Genomic DNA, 18148 nt, shown 5'->3' on the forward strand with positions numbered 1-18148 from the left:
TCTACAGTGTTTCAGAGTTCTAGTCTTTCAGAATTTCACAGTGTTTCAGAGTTCTAGTGTTTCAGAGTTCTGTAGTGTTTTAGGGTTCTGCAGTGTTTCAGAGTTCTGCAGTGCTTCAGAGTTCTAGTGTGTCAGAGTTCTGCAGTTTTCAGAGTTCTGCAGTGTTTCAGGGTTCTGCTGTGTTTTAGGGTTCTGCAGTGTTTCAGGGTTCTGCAGTGTCGCAGGGTTCTGCAGGGTTGCAGAGTTGTGCAGGGTTGCAGAGATCTAGTGCTGCAGAGATCTAGTGCTGCAGAGTTCTAGTGTTGCAGAGTGTGCTTGTCAGTTCTGTTGGTGGAGGCTGATCTGTTAATCCTGATCTGGATTATGTCCATCCTCTGAGATCACAGCTCCCAGCTGGTCTGGGGCCAGGAATAGGGGCAAGATTAGACCTGCACTAACCTGCCTGAAGAAGAGCCTGAATGGGTCTGAACACTGGGATGGTGCCAGCTGGGTCAAAGTGCTGCTCAGATGGAAATGTAATGAGTCATTCAGGAGAAGTGCCTGGCTCAAAGGCACTCTGACCACTCAGAACCAAAGAGAACACATACACCGTATAAAGTTGCTTTTAGTTGGAGGTAATTTGTTTTGTTTCTACGTGAAGAGATCACATATGAAGTGTACTTTAGCGCAGTGATTCTTAACCATGGGGCTGCAAACACTTTCAGTTTTGCACCTGTGGGCCACAAGGGCCGCGGGACCGCATAGGTTATCAATTGAAGACACCAGAGATATTACTGTTATCCATGAGACGCTCAGTTACAATATAGCTTCCCACCACTTGGTGGCGGTAATGCATCAGTCAGTTGTTTAACAAGCTCCAATAAGCAGAAGAAGACACTCAGCTAGCCGCTTCTTATCACCCTCTATGTACCAACGTACATTTATAACTAATACCACACATATTACACGGTACTCAGCGTTGCATATGTGTCTGACCAAAAAAAGCAAAAAATAAATGATTCATTTAAATTATTTTTTTTAGATTTTTTAAAGTTGTTTTGTTTGGAACATGTATAATAAGCATATCATGTAGTTATCCTACTGAGAATTTAACAAACATAAAAAACATGACAGATAGGTTTGCAGTTTTCAAGGTGTATATTTCAAATTGCATCTATTACACAGATGAAAATAAAGTAGTGAACACCGGCTGAATATCTATTATCAGAATCATTATAACTGTATTTTAACTCATACTGTGTAAAAAATACTGCTGTTAAAAAGAACCTGATCTGTTTAAAGTGTCAAACCAAATGTTATTGTACTTTTGTTCATATAGCAGTACTTTTAAAATAAAAGTGCACAATACACTACTTTTGAATTCATTATTTAACATTGCGCATAACAATGCGATTAATTGCAAAAAATAATGTGATTAAAAATTGTAATCGTTGCCCAGCACTAATTTAAAACAAAAAAATGAAGACGAAAGTGGTGCCAAACCCCCCGAAAAGTCTAAATTTACAATCCTGACTTCAAGTACAGCTTTGTGAACGGAGATAACGAGGCAGAGAGAGCCCAGTGTGTGGACTGTTGTGACTGTTATTGTTCATTTGTCACAGATATGAAGAACAACTTCTGCTTCTGCCATGCAAAAATGAAGACTGCTGAAGCATATAATTCACAGATTATAAGGCTATATTTTCATTTGCACTTTATTTAAATTCTATTTACAGTTTATGTAATTTGAAACTTATTATTTTGAATGTATTTTATTACCACATATTTATCAAATTTCCATTTTTTTTCTCAGTTTTTTTGAGTCCCTCCTTTTTTTCTGTAGTAAAACCTAATTATTAGTTATTTTTGTGTTAATAAGCCTGATTTGAGCCTTTACATTTGTTCTTGTATTACCTTGATTTGTTCCATGAATTGTTAGCCTGTTGGGTGTCTTGATGTATGCAGGTTTACATACACATGATAAATAAATGTGATGATCACATTGTATCATGTCATTTATTTAACAAGGTTTTTGCTTGTTAAACTGTAAGTGAATTTGATTTAGTGATTGAATACAAATCAAACAATGAGTGAGATCAATTAGTTAAACCAATACATACTTGAATGGGCCCCGGGCCACTTTGTACTTCAAAAGTTGGGCCCCGAGGTGAAAAAGGTTAAGAACCCCTGGTTTAGTGCAACGTGTTCTGTTAAATGTTGAGTAAAAGGTGTGAGGACCTTTTCAACCACCAGAGAGCAGAAATGGAATTTATCCTTGTTTTTGTTATTCCTGAATATAATTACTTTTGTAACTTCAGAACTTCAGACTTCATTGGTGTATTTTGAACACTTAATAAAAAGTAGATCTACTTTGTATTTTCCATTGTCACATCACTTAAAATCTTTCATAAGATGGGAAAAGACTAAATGAGAAATTAACAGAAAATTAAATTTTATTGGAACAAATAAAACACCCAAAATAACTACATCCTGTTTGATCAAAGTGTGCAGGCTTTGAGCACCACTCACTGGTTGAAATGGTTTGTACTGGTGTCACTGTACAAAGGTGTCACTGTACAGTTTAAATGTGTCACTGTACAGTTTAAATGTGTCACTGTAGTTTAAATGTGTCACTGTAGTTTAAATGTGTCACTGTACAGTTTAAAGGTGTCACTGTAGTTTAAATGTGTCACTGTACAGTTTAAAGGTGTCACTGTACAAAGGTGTCACTGTACAGTTTAAATGTGTCACTGTACAGTTTAAATGTGTCACTGTACAAAGGTGTCACTGTACAGTTTAAATGTGTCACTGTACAAAGGTGTCACTGTACAGTTTAAATGTGTCACTGTACAGTTTGAAGATGCTGCTGATCACAAGAAAACAGGGACACGACCTCAGTTCTGTCAGTTTATTGGTCCACAGTGAACACACACACACACACACACACACACACACACAAAACCAACCAAACCCCCCCCCCCCCCCCCTTCCCCCTGCCCCAGAGCAGAGTGTAAACCATCTGCCTCCTGATTGGACAAGAGTGACGTTCTTCTTCAGAGAGAAATCTTCGTGTTTCTGAAGCTCGAGTTGTCCCTGAAACACACAGAACGAGTACGTTGAAGTCCGGATCAGGTTTTCACTTGTGAAACTGGTTCTTCAGTTCCAGATCCACCTCAAATTAGGAACGCCGTTGCCGTGGTGATGTATTAGTCGGCATGAAAAAGGAAGTCGTTTTTTGAAGCTTGAAAACACATTAAAATGTGTTCTCTGGCGCGAGAAGAGGCCATTTTAAACTTTGCAGTTAACAGTTAAAGTTTGAGCTTTAATAGAACAACGTTTAAGGTTAACAATCAGTTTCACCATGAAACATGAAGACAATCCTGCACATGCTTCCTTTGTCCAGCAGAGGGCAGTGCTGCCTTGCTCATGAGTGTAAAGCTTTACCTCTTACTTTTCAAAAAGACACATGAAAACACAACGTTACTTCAGCTAGTTGTGAACATTACTGTGAAGTTCACATTTAAAACTGTAGCATTATTTCTGAACTCCATCAAAATACAACATCTAACTCCATGATGGTGTTTTACAGTAGTACTACAGTAGTAGTCATAGTAATAGTACCTGAGACTGTCGTTGTGGGTCTTTGTACTCCATGATGGTGTTTTACAGTAGTACTACAGTAGTAGTAATAGTACCTGAGACTGTCATTGTGGGTCTTGTACTCCATGATGGTGTTTTACAGTAGTACTACAGTAGTAGTCATAGTAGTAATACCTGAGACTGTCATTGTGGGTCTTGTACTCCATGATGGTGTTTTACAGTAGAACTACAGTAGTAGTCATAGTAATAGTACCTGAGACTGTCATTGTGGGTCTTGTACTCCATGATGGTGTTTTACAGTAGTAGTCATAGTAGTAATACCTGAGACTGTCATTGTGGGTCTTGTACTCCATGATGGTGTTTTACAGTAGTAGTCATAGTAGTAATACCTGAGACTGTCATTGTGGGTCTTGTACTCCATGATGGTGTTTTACAGTAGTACTACAGTAGTAGTCATAGTAGTAATACCTGAGACTGTCATTGTGGGTCTTGTACTCCATGATGGTGTTTTACAGTAGTACTACAGTAGTAGTCATTGTAGTAATACCTGAGACTGTCATTGTGGGTCTTGTACTCCATGATGGTGTTTTACAGTAGTACTACAGTAGTAGTCATAGTAGTAATACCTGAGACTGTCATTGTGGGTCTTGTACTCCATGATGGTGTTTTACAGTAGTAGTCATAGTAGTAATACCTGAGACTGTCATTGTGGGTCTTGTACTCCATGATGGTGTTTTACAGTAGTACTACAGTAGTAGTCATAGTAGTAATACCTGAGACTGTCATTGTGGGTCTTGTACTCCATGATGGTGTTTTACAGTGGTACTACAGTAGCAGTCATAGTAGTAATACCTGAGACTGTCATTGTGGGTCTTGTACTCCATGATGGTGTTTTACAGTAGTACTACAGTAGTAGTCATAGTAGTAATACCTGAGACTGTCATTGTGGGTCTTGTACTCCATGATGGTGTTTTACAGTAGTACTACAGTAGTAGTCATAGTAGTAATACCTGAGACTGTCGTTGTGGGTCTTGTACTCCATGATGGTGTTTTAGAGTAGTACTACAGTAGTAGTCATAGTAGTAATACCTGAGACTGTCATTGTGGGTCTTGTACTCCATGATGGTGTTTTACAGTAGTACTACAGTAGTAGTCATAGTAGTAATACCTGAGACTGTCATTGTGGGTCTTGTACTCCATGATGGTGTTGGCTGGAAGGTTCAGAACTCGTCTGAGAGTGTCTCTGATTCTGGATGTTGTCGTTTGGTCGTTGGACGTTCTGTTCCAGATCGACAAGATGTCCTCCTGATAGAGACAGACAGACAGGTAGAAAGAGAAGTGGGTGGACAGGCAGGTTCTCAGATTTACTTAGTTACTCTTGAACCAGATCCAGTTCAGACTTTTAAGGATCAAACTTTCTTTACAGTTCCTGTATGTCACTGTTGACTGAAACATGCCACAGAGTGTCAGTGTACTTGTACTACAATATCACTGCAGTAGCCGTAGTACTACAGTATAGTAGTACCTGGAAGCGTATGGAGACCACTGCTCCACAGATCTCCTCTCCCACCATGAATTGCTCTCCCATCATGGCCAGTATGATGTTCTCCCAGAATCGACTGGCTAAACCTTTACGGAGACGAATGATCCACTTCCCCCCACTGCGGTTAGAATCATCCTGGGGTGAGACAGATGAGAGAGAGAGAGAGAGAGAGAGAGAGAGAGACAGGTGAGACAGATGAGAGAGAGACAGGTGAGACAGGTGAGAGAGAGAGAGACAGGTGAGACAGATGAGAGGGAGACAGGTGAGACAGATGAGAGAGAGAGAGACAGGTGAGACAGATTAGAGAGAGAGAGACAGGTGAGACAGATGAGAGGGAGACAGGTGAGACAGATGAGAGAGAGAGAGACAGGTGAGACAGATGAGAGGGAGACAGGTGAGACAGATGAGAGGGAGAGAGACAGGTGAGAGGGAGAGAGACAGGTGAGACAGATGAGAGGGAGAGAGACAGGTGAGACAGATGAGAGAGAGAGAGAGAGAGACAGGTGAGACAGATGAGAGGGAGAGAGACAGGTGAGACAGATGAGAGAGAGAGAGAGACAGGTGAGACAGATGAGAGGGAGAGAGACAGGTGAGACAGATGAGAGAGAGAGACAGGTGAGACAGATGAGAGAGAGAGACAGGTGAGACAGTATGTAACAGTACACTAACAGGAGAAGTAAAATATATTAACAGTACAACTAGAGTATAATAACATACAATAACTGCAATAAACTAACAGTATATATTAACAGTACAAATACAATATATTATCAGTAAAACCACAATATCTTAACATGACAACAATAAATACACCGTATTACCACACAATACTAAGTTCAACTAGTATATAGTTTATTAACTATAATCAAGTGTAATTTAACAGTGCAACAACAATGTACTAAGAGTTGAACTACAGTATATTAACAGCTGAACAAAAACAACCACACAGTATTACAAGTATAATATATTAACGGTTTTAACAGTATTACAATAAGATTTAAAAAAATTATAACTACAATATACAAATAGTTTAACCACAATATACTTCTGGTTTAACTACAATGTATTACCACATACATACATATACATTTGAAGTTTAACTACTGTATATCAAGAGTAGAAGTACAATATACAAAACAGCAAACTAACCACAATATTAAAGCAAAAAGTATTACACCAGTATTACTACAATATGGTAACAGTATTATTGCAGTTTAAGTAGAGTATTTTCACACAGACTTACTGCAGTATAACTACATGTAATAACAGTATTTTAACAGTAATACTGCAGTATAACTACATGTAACAACAGTATTTTAACAGTAATACTGCAGTATTTAATAATATAACTAAAGTATTTCATAGTATAACTGAAGTATTTCACAGTATAACTGAAGTATTTCATTGTATAACTGAAGTATTTCACAGTATAACTGAAGTATTTCATTGTATAACTGAAGTATTTCTCACAGTATAACTGAAGTATTTCATAGTATAAAGTACCTCCCACATGGGTTTGATTCCCTCCTTGAACAGGTGGAAGTCACTGTGTCCACTCAGATCACCTGGTCTCACCAGGTGACTGTAAAACCTCCAGAACTGCTCCACCTGAACACACACACACACACACACACACACACACACACACACACACACACACACACACACACACACAGTTAAAAAGCCTTAATCATATCAACAATTCATTCTCTCATGAATTAACCAGTTAATCTACTGTTGGATTAAACGTGTCTTTCTGTGTGTGAGTGTTGTACCGATGCAACGCTGCCGATCTGTCTGATGTTTTGTTCATAACTCTGAGAACTTGCAGGACGACTCGGAGTTCTTCTGCTGTACCAGAAGGTGTAGTTATACTGGAGGGGATGTTCACCTACACCTGGACACACCGTCTGTACAGAGAGACAGACAGGTTCATGTTCACCTACACCTGGACACACCGTCTGTACAGAGAGACAGACAGGTTCATGTTCACCTACACCTGGACACACCGTCTGTACAGAGAGACAGACAGGTTAATGATCAGCTACACCTGGCCACACCGTCTGTACAGAGAGACAGACAGGTTCATGTTCACCTACACCTGGACACACCGTCTGTACAGAGAGACAGACAGGTTCATGTTCACCTACACCTGGACACACCGTCTGTACAGAGAGACAGACAGGTTCATGTTCACCTACACCTGAACACACCGTCTGTACAGAGAGACAGACAGGTTCATGTTCCCCTACACCTGGACACACCGTGTGTACAGAGAGACAGACAGGTTCATGTTCACCTACACCTGGACACACCGTGTGTACAGAGAGACAGACAGGTTAGTAGCTCGTCTCACCTTGCGTCGGTTGTTGTTGTTGTTGTTGTTGGTCCCGTCACTGTTGTCATGGTGGCACTCTGTCTCGTCCTGGTCCTCCTCGTCTCTTGAACTGAAACACAAACAGTCTGTTAGCATCACAAGCTAACATGCTAAAGTAAAGTTCAGGGTCTCACGAGCACTAATCACAACTGGTTTGAATGTTTAACAGGAAGTGGCTCTATACGATCTATAGATCCTAACAGGTAGAACAGGTAGAACACACCTGTTAGTTATCTCTGAACACACCTGTTGTATACAGACTCTCTCTGATGAGCGATAACCTGATCAGATCGGATTTATTGACATTAAATAACAAACAGCTGTAAACAACAACAAAGTCACCGCACACGTGTACCTGTCGTTCTAACGTTATGTCATTAACACAGAGACTCGACCATCTGATGCTAACTGTTAGCTCCGGTTCGTACCGGATATTTACCGGTTATTTACCGGCTGAATGTGAGTCTTACCGCTCCAGCTGGTTCATCCCTCCTCCGTCAGACTCTCTTCTCTTTATTCCCTCTTTTATTTAATTTATTATATCACTTTATTGTCCTCTTCCTGTCTCCTCGTGTATCTGCGGCTCATTTGTTCACGGTTTTGGTCAGTACGCATGTGTGGGATCAGTGGACGGGAGGGGAGAAGGGACAATTTAGAGGAAAACTCTTTTTCAAACGAAACCAAAAAGAATTTCAACACTTCACATAAGAGCACGTGAATCAGATTAAACTTTATGACTCAATAGTTTAACACTTTAAAATGACTATGACAGCCCCAGAGTCGTGTGTGTGTGTGTGTGTGTGTGTGTGTGTGTGTGTGTGTGTGTGTGTGTGTGTGTGTGTGTGTGTGTGTGTGTGTGTATGGAGCCAATTGGAAAGTTAAAAGCTCCCAATGAGTCGTTTCCCATTATGCATTTCTTCTGCAGCTCGTCTTTGTCACCACTGTTACACACAGTTACACACCACTGTCACATACACTGTCACACACTGTTACACACACACACACACACTGTCACACACCACTGTCACACAGTTACACACTGTCACACACAGACACACTGTCACACACTGTTACACTGTCACACTGTTACACACTGTCACAGTCACAGTCACACAGTTACACACTGTCTCACACACACTAGCTGTGTCTCAATTCAGGGGCTGCATCCTTCGAAGGCTGCATTCGTAGACCGGTTGCGTCACAGCGCTGCGACTAGACCGTCCCATTTCGCTAGTTTGTTGAAGACTCCTTCAAATGCAGCCGACGAATGCAGCCTTCAGGTCCCAAATTTGGAGGACACATCTGATGTATCCTTCGCGGCCCAGCATATCCCGAGATGCATTGCGTGCCGATGAAGATTTTATTTGAACCAACATGGCTGCGATTGATGCGAGAGCTGGAGAAACGGCAGGATTCACTTTTAAATGTAAGTATTGGGTTTCAACTCACTAGAATGTCACCGATACTAACGTTAAAGCTAAATAAGAGACCTTATAACATCACACGTGTGTTAAAATGATCGGTTAAGTTTCGTGAAGTTCGTAACTGACGAGCTAACTAGCGTTAGCCGCTGCGCTATTACCAGCTCGTCTGCCTGCATCCGACCGTAGTTTGTAACGTAACTTTTAATAACTTTTAATAACTTCACTTTCAAACCTCAGAGGTTCACTGATATCTTACTGAGATTGTGACGATTTTACAGATGATTTATACTTCATATTAACGGACCAACGTGAGCTCAGGTAGACCGGTTATCAACCTGAGATATCACTTTAAATCCGGTTACGTTACAAACGTTGAGATTAATTACACGAATACACTGAATTTGAGTATTTTTTTAAATTCTGTTCTTGTTTTGTTACAGGAAGCCAGGAGCTGAGGGGGAGAACGACGGACAAACATCCAGCAACCATGACTTTGAATTAAGACATTCGTCCATTTGTAATATCTACATTTGACCATCCTGTACATTTACATTATCTCTCATCCTGTACAAAGCCTTCACTAATAACACAACCAGTAGATCCTTCTGATGTGTTATTGTTACTGTCACACAGATGACAGTTATGGCACCTTTTTCTTTTATTTATTTAAATTGAAATAAGACATCCATGTAAATGGTTTCTGTGTATTTATGTATATTCTGCTGTGTAAAATGTGTCAATCTTCTAGGTTTGCATCCTTGTGTTAACTTAATTGATAACTGTTTAACTTTTCATCATTTTCTCAATGTGATTTGGACAATTTTGGAGAAAATGTGCCTGCAGGGAGGGGGGATTTATATAAAACATATAATGTATGTGCATATGTGTTAATGCAAGTTAATAAACATTTTTGCTGACATTTGTTTTGCTGCTGTTGTTAATGTTAACTGTCTTGATTGATTTCCTCTGCTTTAAGATTGCAATATATATGTGTATATGTAAATATATATGTATGTGTGAATGAAATAAAATAAAGTTATTGATAAATACATTGTTTTAATTACAAGAACTATAACTGATTGAAAATGATTTATTTAATATAGTAACTGATTATTAATTTAGAAAAATAATATGAAAAAACTATGAATGAGTTATTGAATATATGATTAAAAAACTGATTAAAAACACTAATCTAAAACCTTTACAGTATATATACTGAAAAGGTTTTAGTTTAATGTATTTGTGTGTGTGTGTATATATATATATTTGAAATAGATATAATACTGCTGAGCGGGGATTCTGCGATGGAGCAGCAAGGGGGGGGGGGGGGGGGGGGGGCTGGAACAGCTGGTGACGCAAACAGAAAGTCCTCTGGAGCGTAGGCCGTCTCATTTCGGAGACCACACGGTCCAGCCTTCGCGGTCCTCAAAGGACGCGGCCGACGTAGACCGCGAAGGCTGGGTTCTCCGAAGGATGCAGCCCCTGAATTGAGACACAGCTACTGTCACACACTGTTACATAGAGTTACTGTATTCATTCAACTAGGACTTACTACGTCATCATGCTGCTGTACACCTGTCACAGGTGAGTCTTTACTGAAGGTCACCAACCACACAGAACACCAGTTGAGCTTTTATTTTGAAATGACATGATGATCCATGAAAGTCAGAGATCAATAAGTGCATCTTGTGTCACACCTGGATCCTGCAGTGTGATGTCACACGACAGGCACCGCCCCCGAGGTGCCTCATTGTAAAGTTCAGTTTAAAAACAGTTCTTTAACACCATATATGGTCGTGAGGACTGTACGAGCCCTCTGATTGGCAGAACCTGTTGTCTGTGGGCGTCGGCTCTGAATCCTCAATACATCGTGAGAGACGGTGGAGGTTTGAATCAATAATGTTCACAAGAAACTGTTTACTACATCAGTTTAAATATCAATCGATAATATTTATCACATGGAAAACACACACATATTGTTGCTCACATATTCAGACATTATGGTAACCAGCCCTATCGATGATGTCATGAATCAGGTCATAGTTACTGATGTGTGGGCGGGGCTTAGACTAACCTCTGACCTGAGCAGAAACAAACACAAACGTTCATATTACATCGTAACTCTTTTACCCGTCTGGCCCCACCCCCTGGTGGAGCGTCCACTGATGCTATGCTATGCTACACTAGCTAAACTTCCCACCATTCATTTATCCTGTGCAACAGCTAAGCTAACTAATAATGGATTAGAGTGCTAACAGGCTAACAACTAGCCTAGCACGATTCATTCGATAGAGTGCACTCGAGGCTAAAGACCTGATTCAGCTAACAGCTAACGAGCAGCTGATTGGTTCAGATTGTCATGATAACACTTTGAGCCCTGATTAAACATGATATGTTGAGGAAGTGGAAATCAGATCAATTCAGGGAAAAAAATCACACTAGAACACTTTCAAATTTAAAAATAATTTAAACGTCCAGAGTTCACATCAGACTTGAGTCTGTTAACCGTTGACTTTACATTTATAATCAATCTATCAGTGCAAAGGAGACTTTAAATGATTAAGTATTAGGGCCACTGGAAAGGAAAACAACAAAAGTCAAAATAAAGCTGAGATTCTACTGGGAAAATAAATTAAACTAGGAAAGGAGTTCTAAAAGGACAAAGTAAATAAAAGGAAAGAGTAAAGTTGAAATGTTATGACAAGAAAGTCCTAATACTTCATCAAAAAAGGTCATAAGAGAGAAAACAAATGATATATTGTAATATTACTGTAGAAAAAGCCATGTTATCACAATGGTTTGAATCACAGACATTTTCTGATAATCTGAACTTTTTCATCATAAATCTGATAAAGTTTTAAACTCGTCGTGTTCACAGAAACATGATTGTTTACTTTGGTCTGATCTCACTATCATGAGTCTTCCCACAGCTGGTCACAACTCCTGATTGTCATAATCAAAGTGTTGATCAGTTATTGGAGGTTTTATTGCTCTCACAGTGACCACAGTGTTCACTTTGCTGGTTCAGTTTATAAAGTTACAGCTGCTACTCAATAAGGTTTGATTCAAATGCTACGCTCTTTTTAAAGGCTCAGTCTGTACTTGGAGCAGCTAGCAGAGCTAACAGGCTAACTCTAGACTCCACTGGAAGACAGTTATGACATCATCATTGTCTTTTCCCAGCATGCCTTTGGCTCTGACCTGTGACCCTGAGTTTCATGTTGTTATGACAACCAGCCCACCTACATGATGTCATGATACCAACAGTCAGACACCTTCATCATAGTCATCCTCACAGTAGTGCAGTAGATACGCAGCGTAGTGTGTGTGTGTGTGTGTGTGTGTTTATGTGTTGTACACATAAATATACATATAAGTATATATATATATATGTATATATACATATGTCTGATGGTGTGTGTGTGTGTGTGTGTTATATATGTATGTGTTATAAACTGTATATGTATGTGTTATGTATAAATGTATGTATATGTTAGTGTTGGTTGGGCATGTGTCTGATGGTGTGTTTGTGTTGTATATGTATGTGTTATATATAAATGTATGTATATGTTAGTGTTGGTTGGGCATGTGTCTGATGGTGTGTTTGTGTTGTATATGTATGTGTTATATATAAATGTATGTATATGTTAGTGTTGGTTGGGCATGTGTCTGATGGTGTGTTTGTGTTGTATATGTATGTGTTATATATAAATGTATGTATATGTTAGTATTCGTTGGGCATGTGTCTGATGGTGTGTTTGTGTTATACATGTATGTGTTATATATAAATGTATGTATATGTTAGTGTTGGTTGGGAATGTGTCTGATGGTGTGTTTGTGTTATACATGTATGTTATATATAAATGTATGTATATGTTAGTATTCGTTGGGCATGTGTCTGATGGTGTGTTTGTGTTGTATATGTATGTGTTATATATAAATGTTTGTATATGTTAGTGTTCGTTGGGCATGTGTCTGATGGTGTGTTTGTGTTATACATGTATGTTATATATAAATGTATGTATATGTTAGTGTTGGTTGGGCATGTGTCTGATGGTGTGTTTGTGTTGTATATGTATGTGTTATATATAAATGTATGTATATGTTAGTGTTCGTTGGGCATGTGTCTGATGGTGTGTTTGTGTTATACATGTATGTGTTATATATAAATGTATGTATATGTTAGTATTCGTTGGGAATGTGTCTGATGGTGTGTTTGTGTTATACATGTATGTGTTATATATAAATGTATGTATATGTTAGTGTTGGTTGGGAATGTGTCTGATGGTGTGTTTGTGTTATACATGTATGTGTTATATAAATGTATGTATATGTTAGTATTCGTTGGGCATGTGTCTGATGGTGTGTTTGTGTTATACATGTATGTTATATATAAATGTATGTATATGTTAGTGTTCGTTGGGCATGTGTCTGATGGTGTGGAAGATCCAGTCCATCTTGGTGCTCCATCCTCCGTGATGAGCGTCGTTCATCTGTTTGGTGAAATATTCCAATGCTTCCTGCTGGCTCTTCTCTGAGAGACAGACAGGTAGACAGACAAACAGACAAACAGACAATGAGAAGGTGAGACATATTCTTTGTGACTTTTTTTCTGTAGAAGAAATTCAAGCGATGTCACTTGTTCAACTTACCTTTGATCAACTTTGAGCTCACCACAAACATTGTACTCAAAGTTTACTTCTTTTTCTTTCGTCTCGTTTTCATCTTGAAATACTTTTTTTAATAGTTTACTTTTCTTTGTATTTCATCTAAGATTGTTTTTGTTTTTAAAAACAAAGTGAATGACACAAGATAAATATATCTAAATATAGATAGATGAATATCTATATACAATAATATAAATGATATAAATACTGAGGGACTGATGAGGGAAGAAGCAGGTTAGGAGGCGTGAAGGTAAAACCAGGTGAAATGAACGAGATGACTTCAGGATCTGAAATGACATCACAGTTAGTGAGATGAAAACAGAACAGATGATGACGTCATAATGTCTTTTACTGACCCTTCACCTCAAAGATGTGAAGGAGAATTCATTCAAAGGGCTAACGCTAACGCTTATAAATCTTAATTCATTAAAACTTCAGTATTTCATTACCAAGGTTGAAATCGTGGGGCGGCCTAATCTCCTTTCCTTTGGTAAAGGATGGCCCAGTGTATCCTATGCTCAAGGAGATAAGGAAGGAAGCACCGAAGCACCTTTCCTCAACATTTAGAGGAGTCGACCAGCTCTCATCATGACTCTTTAGATACTTCAGGTCACTCAGTTACTTTACATCCCCTGTCTTTCTACCTGTCTCCCTCTCCACCTGTCTGTCTTACCCAGAGCCAGCGTTTTCCTCAGGTAGGCGATGTCGTCGAAGCTCTGCAGCTCGGGCATCCCGCAGCCCAGCAGGAGGGAGAACAGGTTGATGAAGAGGCTGGCGTGCTGTCGGATGGCCAGGTAGGCTTTATAACACATCTCCTGGAACCTGAACCACAGACAGGTAAACAGAGAGTGAGACGGGCAGGAGGTGACACAGGAGGACCGGCGTTAGACAGGTGAGGAGCAGGTGAGACCTCTCGAACTCCTTGGTCTTGGTGGACTCCTGGACTCCTTTACTGATGACGATCAGGAAGTCCTGAGTCAGAACGAAGGGAACTCGCTCCCTCTTGTACCCAAACTTCTTCTTCTTGTGGTCCAGGAAGTGACCGAAGTCGATGTGGAACAGCTGGAGGGAGGAGAGGAGGAGGAGTTAGAGGGAGTCAAGAGGAGTTAGGGAGGAGTTAGGGGGAGTCAAGAGGAGTTAGGAGGAGTCAGGAGGAGTCAGGAGGAGTTAGGGGGATTCAGGGGGAGGAGTCAGAGGGAGGAGTTAGGAGTTAGGAGTTAGGAGTTAGGAGCTCACCTGCCCGTTCTCCTTCACCATGATGTTGGAGTTGTGTCGGTCTCCGATTCCGAGGATGAAAGTTGCGACACAGTAACCTGCACAGGATCTGGTGAACAGGTCGATGGCTCGGTCATACCTGAGAGACAGACAGGGAGAGAGACAGACAGGGAGAGACAAACAGGCAGAGAGACAAACAGGGAGAGAGACAGACAGGGAGAGAAAAACAGGTAGAGAGACAAACAGGGAGAAAGACAGACAGGGAGAGACAGACAGGGAGAGACAAACAGGGAGAGACAAACAGGGAGAGACAAACAGGGAGAGAGACAGACAGGGAGAGACAAACAGGGAGAGACAAACAGGGAGAGAGACAGACAGGGAGAGACAAACAGGTAGAGAGACAAACAGGGAGAGAGACAGACAGGGAGAGACAGACAGGGAGAGACAAACAGGGAGAGACAAACAGGGAGAGACAAACAGGGAGAGAGACAGACAGGGAGAGACAAACAGGGAGAGAGACAGACAGGGAGAGAGACAGACAGGGAGAGACAAACAGGGAGAGAGACAGACAGGGAGAGACAAACAGGGAGAGACCATAATGTTGTGTTTATATTCATAAATGTTATTGTGTTTATTTTACTTTGATGCTTTGGTAACATCGTTTTTATTTTTTATTAAATTAATTCAACATTTTTTTTAAATGAATCAACGTTTGAGAAGTTTTCATCATTCACATGGTCGCTTAGCAACAAAATTAGGGTTTATGATTTAATTGATCCTTTAAAATAATGTTTGTCCAAACAATGAATTAGAGACGTTAATGAACTCAGACAGACAGGTATTCAGAGAGACAGGTACTGACGCCTCTCCTCTGTTCTTGTCTTTGATCCAGTGGTGCAGTGTGTTGGAGTTGAACTGCAGCGCCCCTTTCAGGCCTCCTTTACACTGGATCTGCATGATGGTGAAACTGTTCTTCACCACCTCAATCAGACCCACACAGTCTCCGATGGACAGACAGCCGTACGGCAGCATGCTGCCTCACACACACACACACACACACACACACACACACACACACACACACACGCTCCGTTAGCCAGGTGTTTCATGATGTCACAGCTGAAGCCACTGATGGTGTCACAGGTTCTCACCGCAGGTCCAGGCCCTGGTTCTGCCAGATGTTCTCCATGATCTTAATGATCTGCAAAGTCAGCATGTCCTGACGCAGGTCTGCAACACACACACACACACACACACACACACACACACACACACACACACACACACACACACACAGGTTATACACTACATTTCCAACAATCCAAGAGTTCTCCTGTTAGCACTGAGCTAGCTACCGTCTCCGTTCTTGAAGATGATCTCATTGTTGGTGAAGAGCAGCTCAGACATAATGTCGGGATTCTCCCAGTTCAACCACAGGGGGCGCTTCGCTGATGACATGATCCTGCACTCCTCCAGCCTGAAGACACAAACACACACTTCACTTTACTTTACTTTATTTCACTTTACTTAATTTTACTTCACTTGGCTTTACTTTATGTCACTTTACTTACCTTTACATCGCTTCACTAAACTAGTTCATTAGTTTGTGAGTTAGTTAGTTAATGAGTTGGTTAGTTAATGAATGAGTGAGTGGTTGGTTAGTAAGTTAGTAAGTTAGTTAGAAAGTTTGATAGTTAGATAGTGAGTCAGTTGGTGAGTGAGTGGGTTAGTTAGTTAGTTAGTTAGTTAGTTAGTTAGTTAGTTAGTTAGTTAGTTAGGTGAATGCCGTTTTTGACCTCAGCCTCAGCCTGTGACAGTGTCGGCTGATTGAAAGGCATCAGAAACGCTGAAGCAGAAACCCAAAGACATTAAAACAACGGCTTTTTGCTTCATGTTCACTTTGTTGTTTATGTTGCAATAAATGTAAAGCAATAGTGAACCATCAACTCCTTCTGGATTCTCTTTCAGGAAAGAGAGTCTGACGTAAGGCACCCGAACTCTACGTAGTGGAAAAAAACTATACAACATGAAATATAGGGGTTAAAGGAACAACCACATTTAGGAGTTTTACCAGTACAGTGTGAGTGAGTGAGTTAGTTAGTTAGTTAGTTAGTTAGTTAGTTAGTTAGTTAAAGTGTTACCTGAGGTTCCCCAGCTGGTGAACAGGGTTCAGAGGAGAGACGAATCCCTGAAGAGCCTCCATGTAATCTGGACGAGACATGTGTTCAACCAGGAACTTCATCTGAGTCTGACAACCAATCACAGCACAGCAACACATCAGTATCAACCAATCGCAACACATCAGTATTACCATCATCATCATCATAAACACATTGTCCTCCTGTAGGGGGTCTGTAGAGACCTGGATCCACAGGTTCTTTAATGGGGGCATTTGAGGGTGTCCCTCATTCTTCTTCTGTGGTACTAAAGGTCCTTCATAGACCTTCATAGTCCCACTTATTATGTCCCTTTGGGTGCGTTGCCTTTCCTTCCGTTGGCCGTTAAGGATTTGTTTGGGAAGACTTCGGTAAGCGTATAACATGACCGGTCCACCTGATGCCGGGTGATGGTCGAGGTGATGCTGATCTCCGTGACTCAGGGGGCAGGTCTTCTGGGCCGGTTAGGCCAGTATGTGGATCAGGAATCTGCCTGTTGCAGATTGGAGTTCTGTTCTTCTGTTCTTCTTCATCTCCTTTCTGAAAACCTGTGATATGTACTTGAGTTCATCATGGAGTTCCTCCTTGTCCCAGATATGCAGGTTGTGGATGTGGCAGAAGAGTTCTGGACCACCATCGTTGAGGATTTCTGCCAAGATCCCATCAGGTGCAGAGTCCTTGTTGTTATTCAGTTTCCTGATCCAGGACCTAACTTTTCCGGGGGGGGGGGGTCTCTCATCTTGTTCTGAATTTATTCTTTTGTTTTTAAAAGCAATTATTTAGTCATGAAGAGGAACAGAGTAATAATAACAGCAGCTCCAAGTAGTAATAAAATCCTAAAGATACCTTTCTGCACCTACAGGCCACCGTAGTTCTGTAACTCACCACTAGATGTCTCTAAATCTCTCACACTGTCCCTTTAAAATAGAAAACAGTCTGTTCTTGTTTTCATACTTTTTGTGTTTCGTCCTTCTTCTCTTGTTTCAGTGTGTCGGTCAAGTTAACCAGTTTATCCATGGCCTCCACCTGCAGACACACACACACACACACACATTACATTACATTACATTACATTACATTACAGTCATTTAGCAGACGCTTTTATCCAAAGCGACTTACAATAAGTGCATCAACATTGGTAATCAAAAGAACTACTAGTCACCAGAAGTCATAAGTACATTTCCTTT

General features: G+C 40.5%; 2 protein-coding genes across 5 annotated transcripts in view; both read right to left on the bottom strand.

The window, feature by feature from the left end:
* Positions 1 to 2976: 2976 nt before the first annotated feature.
* On the bottom strand, positions 2977 to 8242 carry eif4e2rs1 (eukaryotic translation initiation factor 4E family member 2 related sequence 1). The gene is made up of 7 exons (XM_068712993.1): positions 7970 to 8242; positions 7479 to 7569; positions 6898 to 7032; positions 6626 to 6730; positions 5105 to 5257; positions 4748 to 4884; positions 2977 to 3072 (listed from the first exon to the last, which is right to left on the bottom strand). Exons 1-7 carry the CDS (start codon positions 7984 to 7986, stop codon positions 3033 to 3035), a joined length of 678 nt encoding a protein of 225 aa, XP_068569094.1. The 5' UTR covers positions 7987 to 8242; the 3' UTR covers positions 2977 to 3032.
* A 2301-nt stretch (positions 8243 to 10543) lies between these two features.
* Positions 10544 to 18148, bottom strand: part of zgc:158659 (uncharacterized protein LOC791141 homolog) — a 29357-nt gene continuing 21752 nt past the window's right edge. The window contains exons 20-28 of one of the 4 annotated variants that reach the window (XM_068712994.1): positions 17916 to 17987; positions 16947 to 17053; positions 16161 to 16282; positions 15957 to 16035; positions 15668 to 15838; positions 14827 to 14944; positions 14501 to 14652; positions 14264 to 14412; positions 10544 to 13457 (exon numbers count right to left, since the gene is read on the bottom strand). In XM_068712994.1, the coding sequence (XP_068569095.1) occupies positions 13333 to 13457; positions 14264 to 14412; positions 14501 to 14652; positions 14827 to 14944; positions 15668 to 15838; positions 15957 to 16035; positions 16161 to 16282; positions 16947 to 17053; positions 17916 to 17987 (1095 nt within the window). In that variant the 3' untranslated portion in view covers positions 10544 to 13332. Of the gene's footprint in view, positions 13458 to 13750; positions 13878 to 14263; positions 14413 to 14500; positions 14653 to 14826; positions 14945 to 15641; positions 15839 to 15956; positions 16036 to 16160; positions 16283 to 16946; positions 17054 to 17915; positions 17988 to 18148 lie in introns of those variants that run through there. The other 3 variants (XM_068712995.1, XM_068712996.1, XM_068712997.1) reach the window with 3 other exon arrangements.

This window comes from Cebidichthys violaceus, unplaced genomic scaffold (genome assembly GCF_023349555.1).
Source record: "Cebidichthys violaceus isolate CVI_PGR_0920_01 unplaced genomic scaffold, fCebVio1.0.p SCAF_19, whole genome shotgun sequence".
In the NCBI taxonomy this organism is placed as follows: domain Eukaryota; kingdom Metazoa; phylum Chordata; class Actinopteri; order Perciformes; family Stichaeidae; genus Cebidichthys; species Cebidichthys violaceus.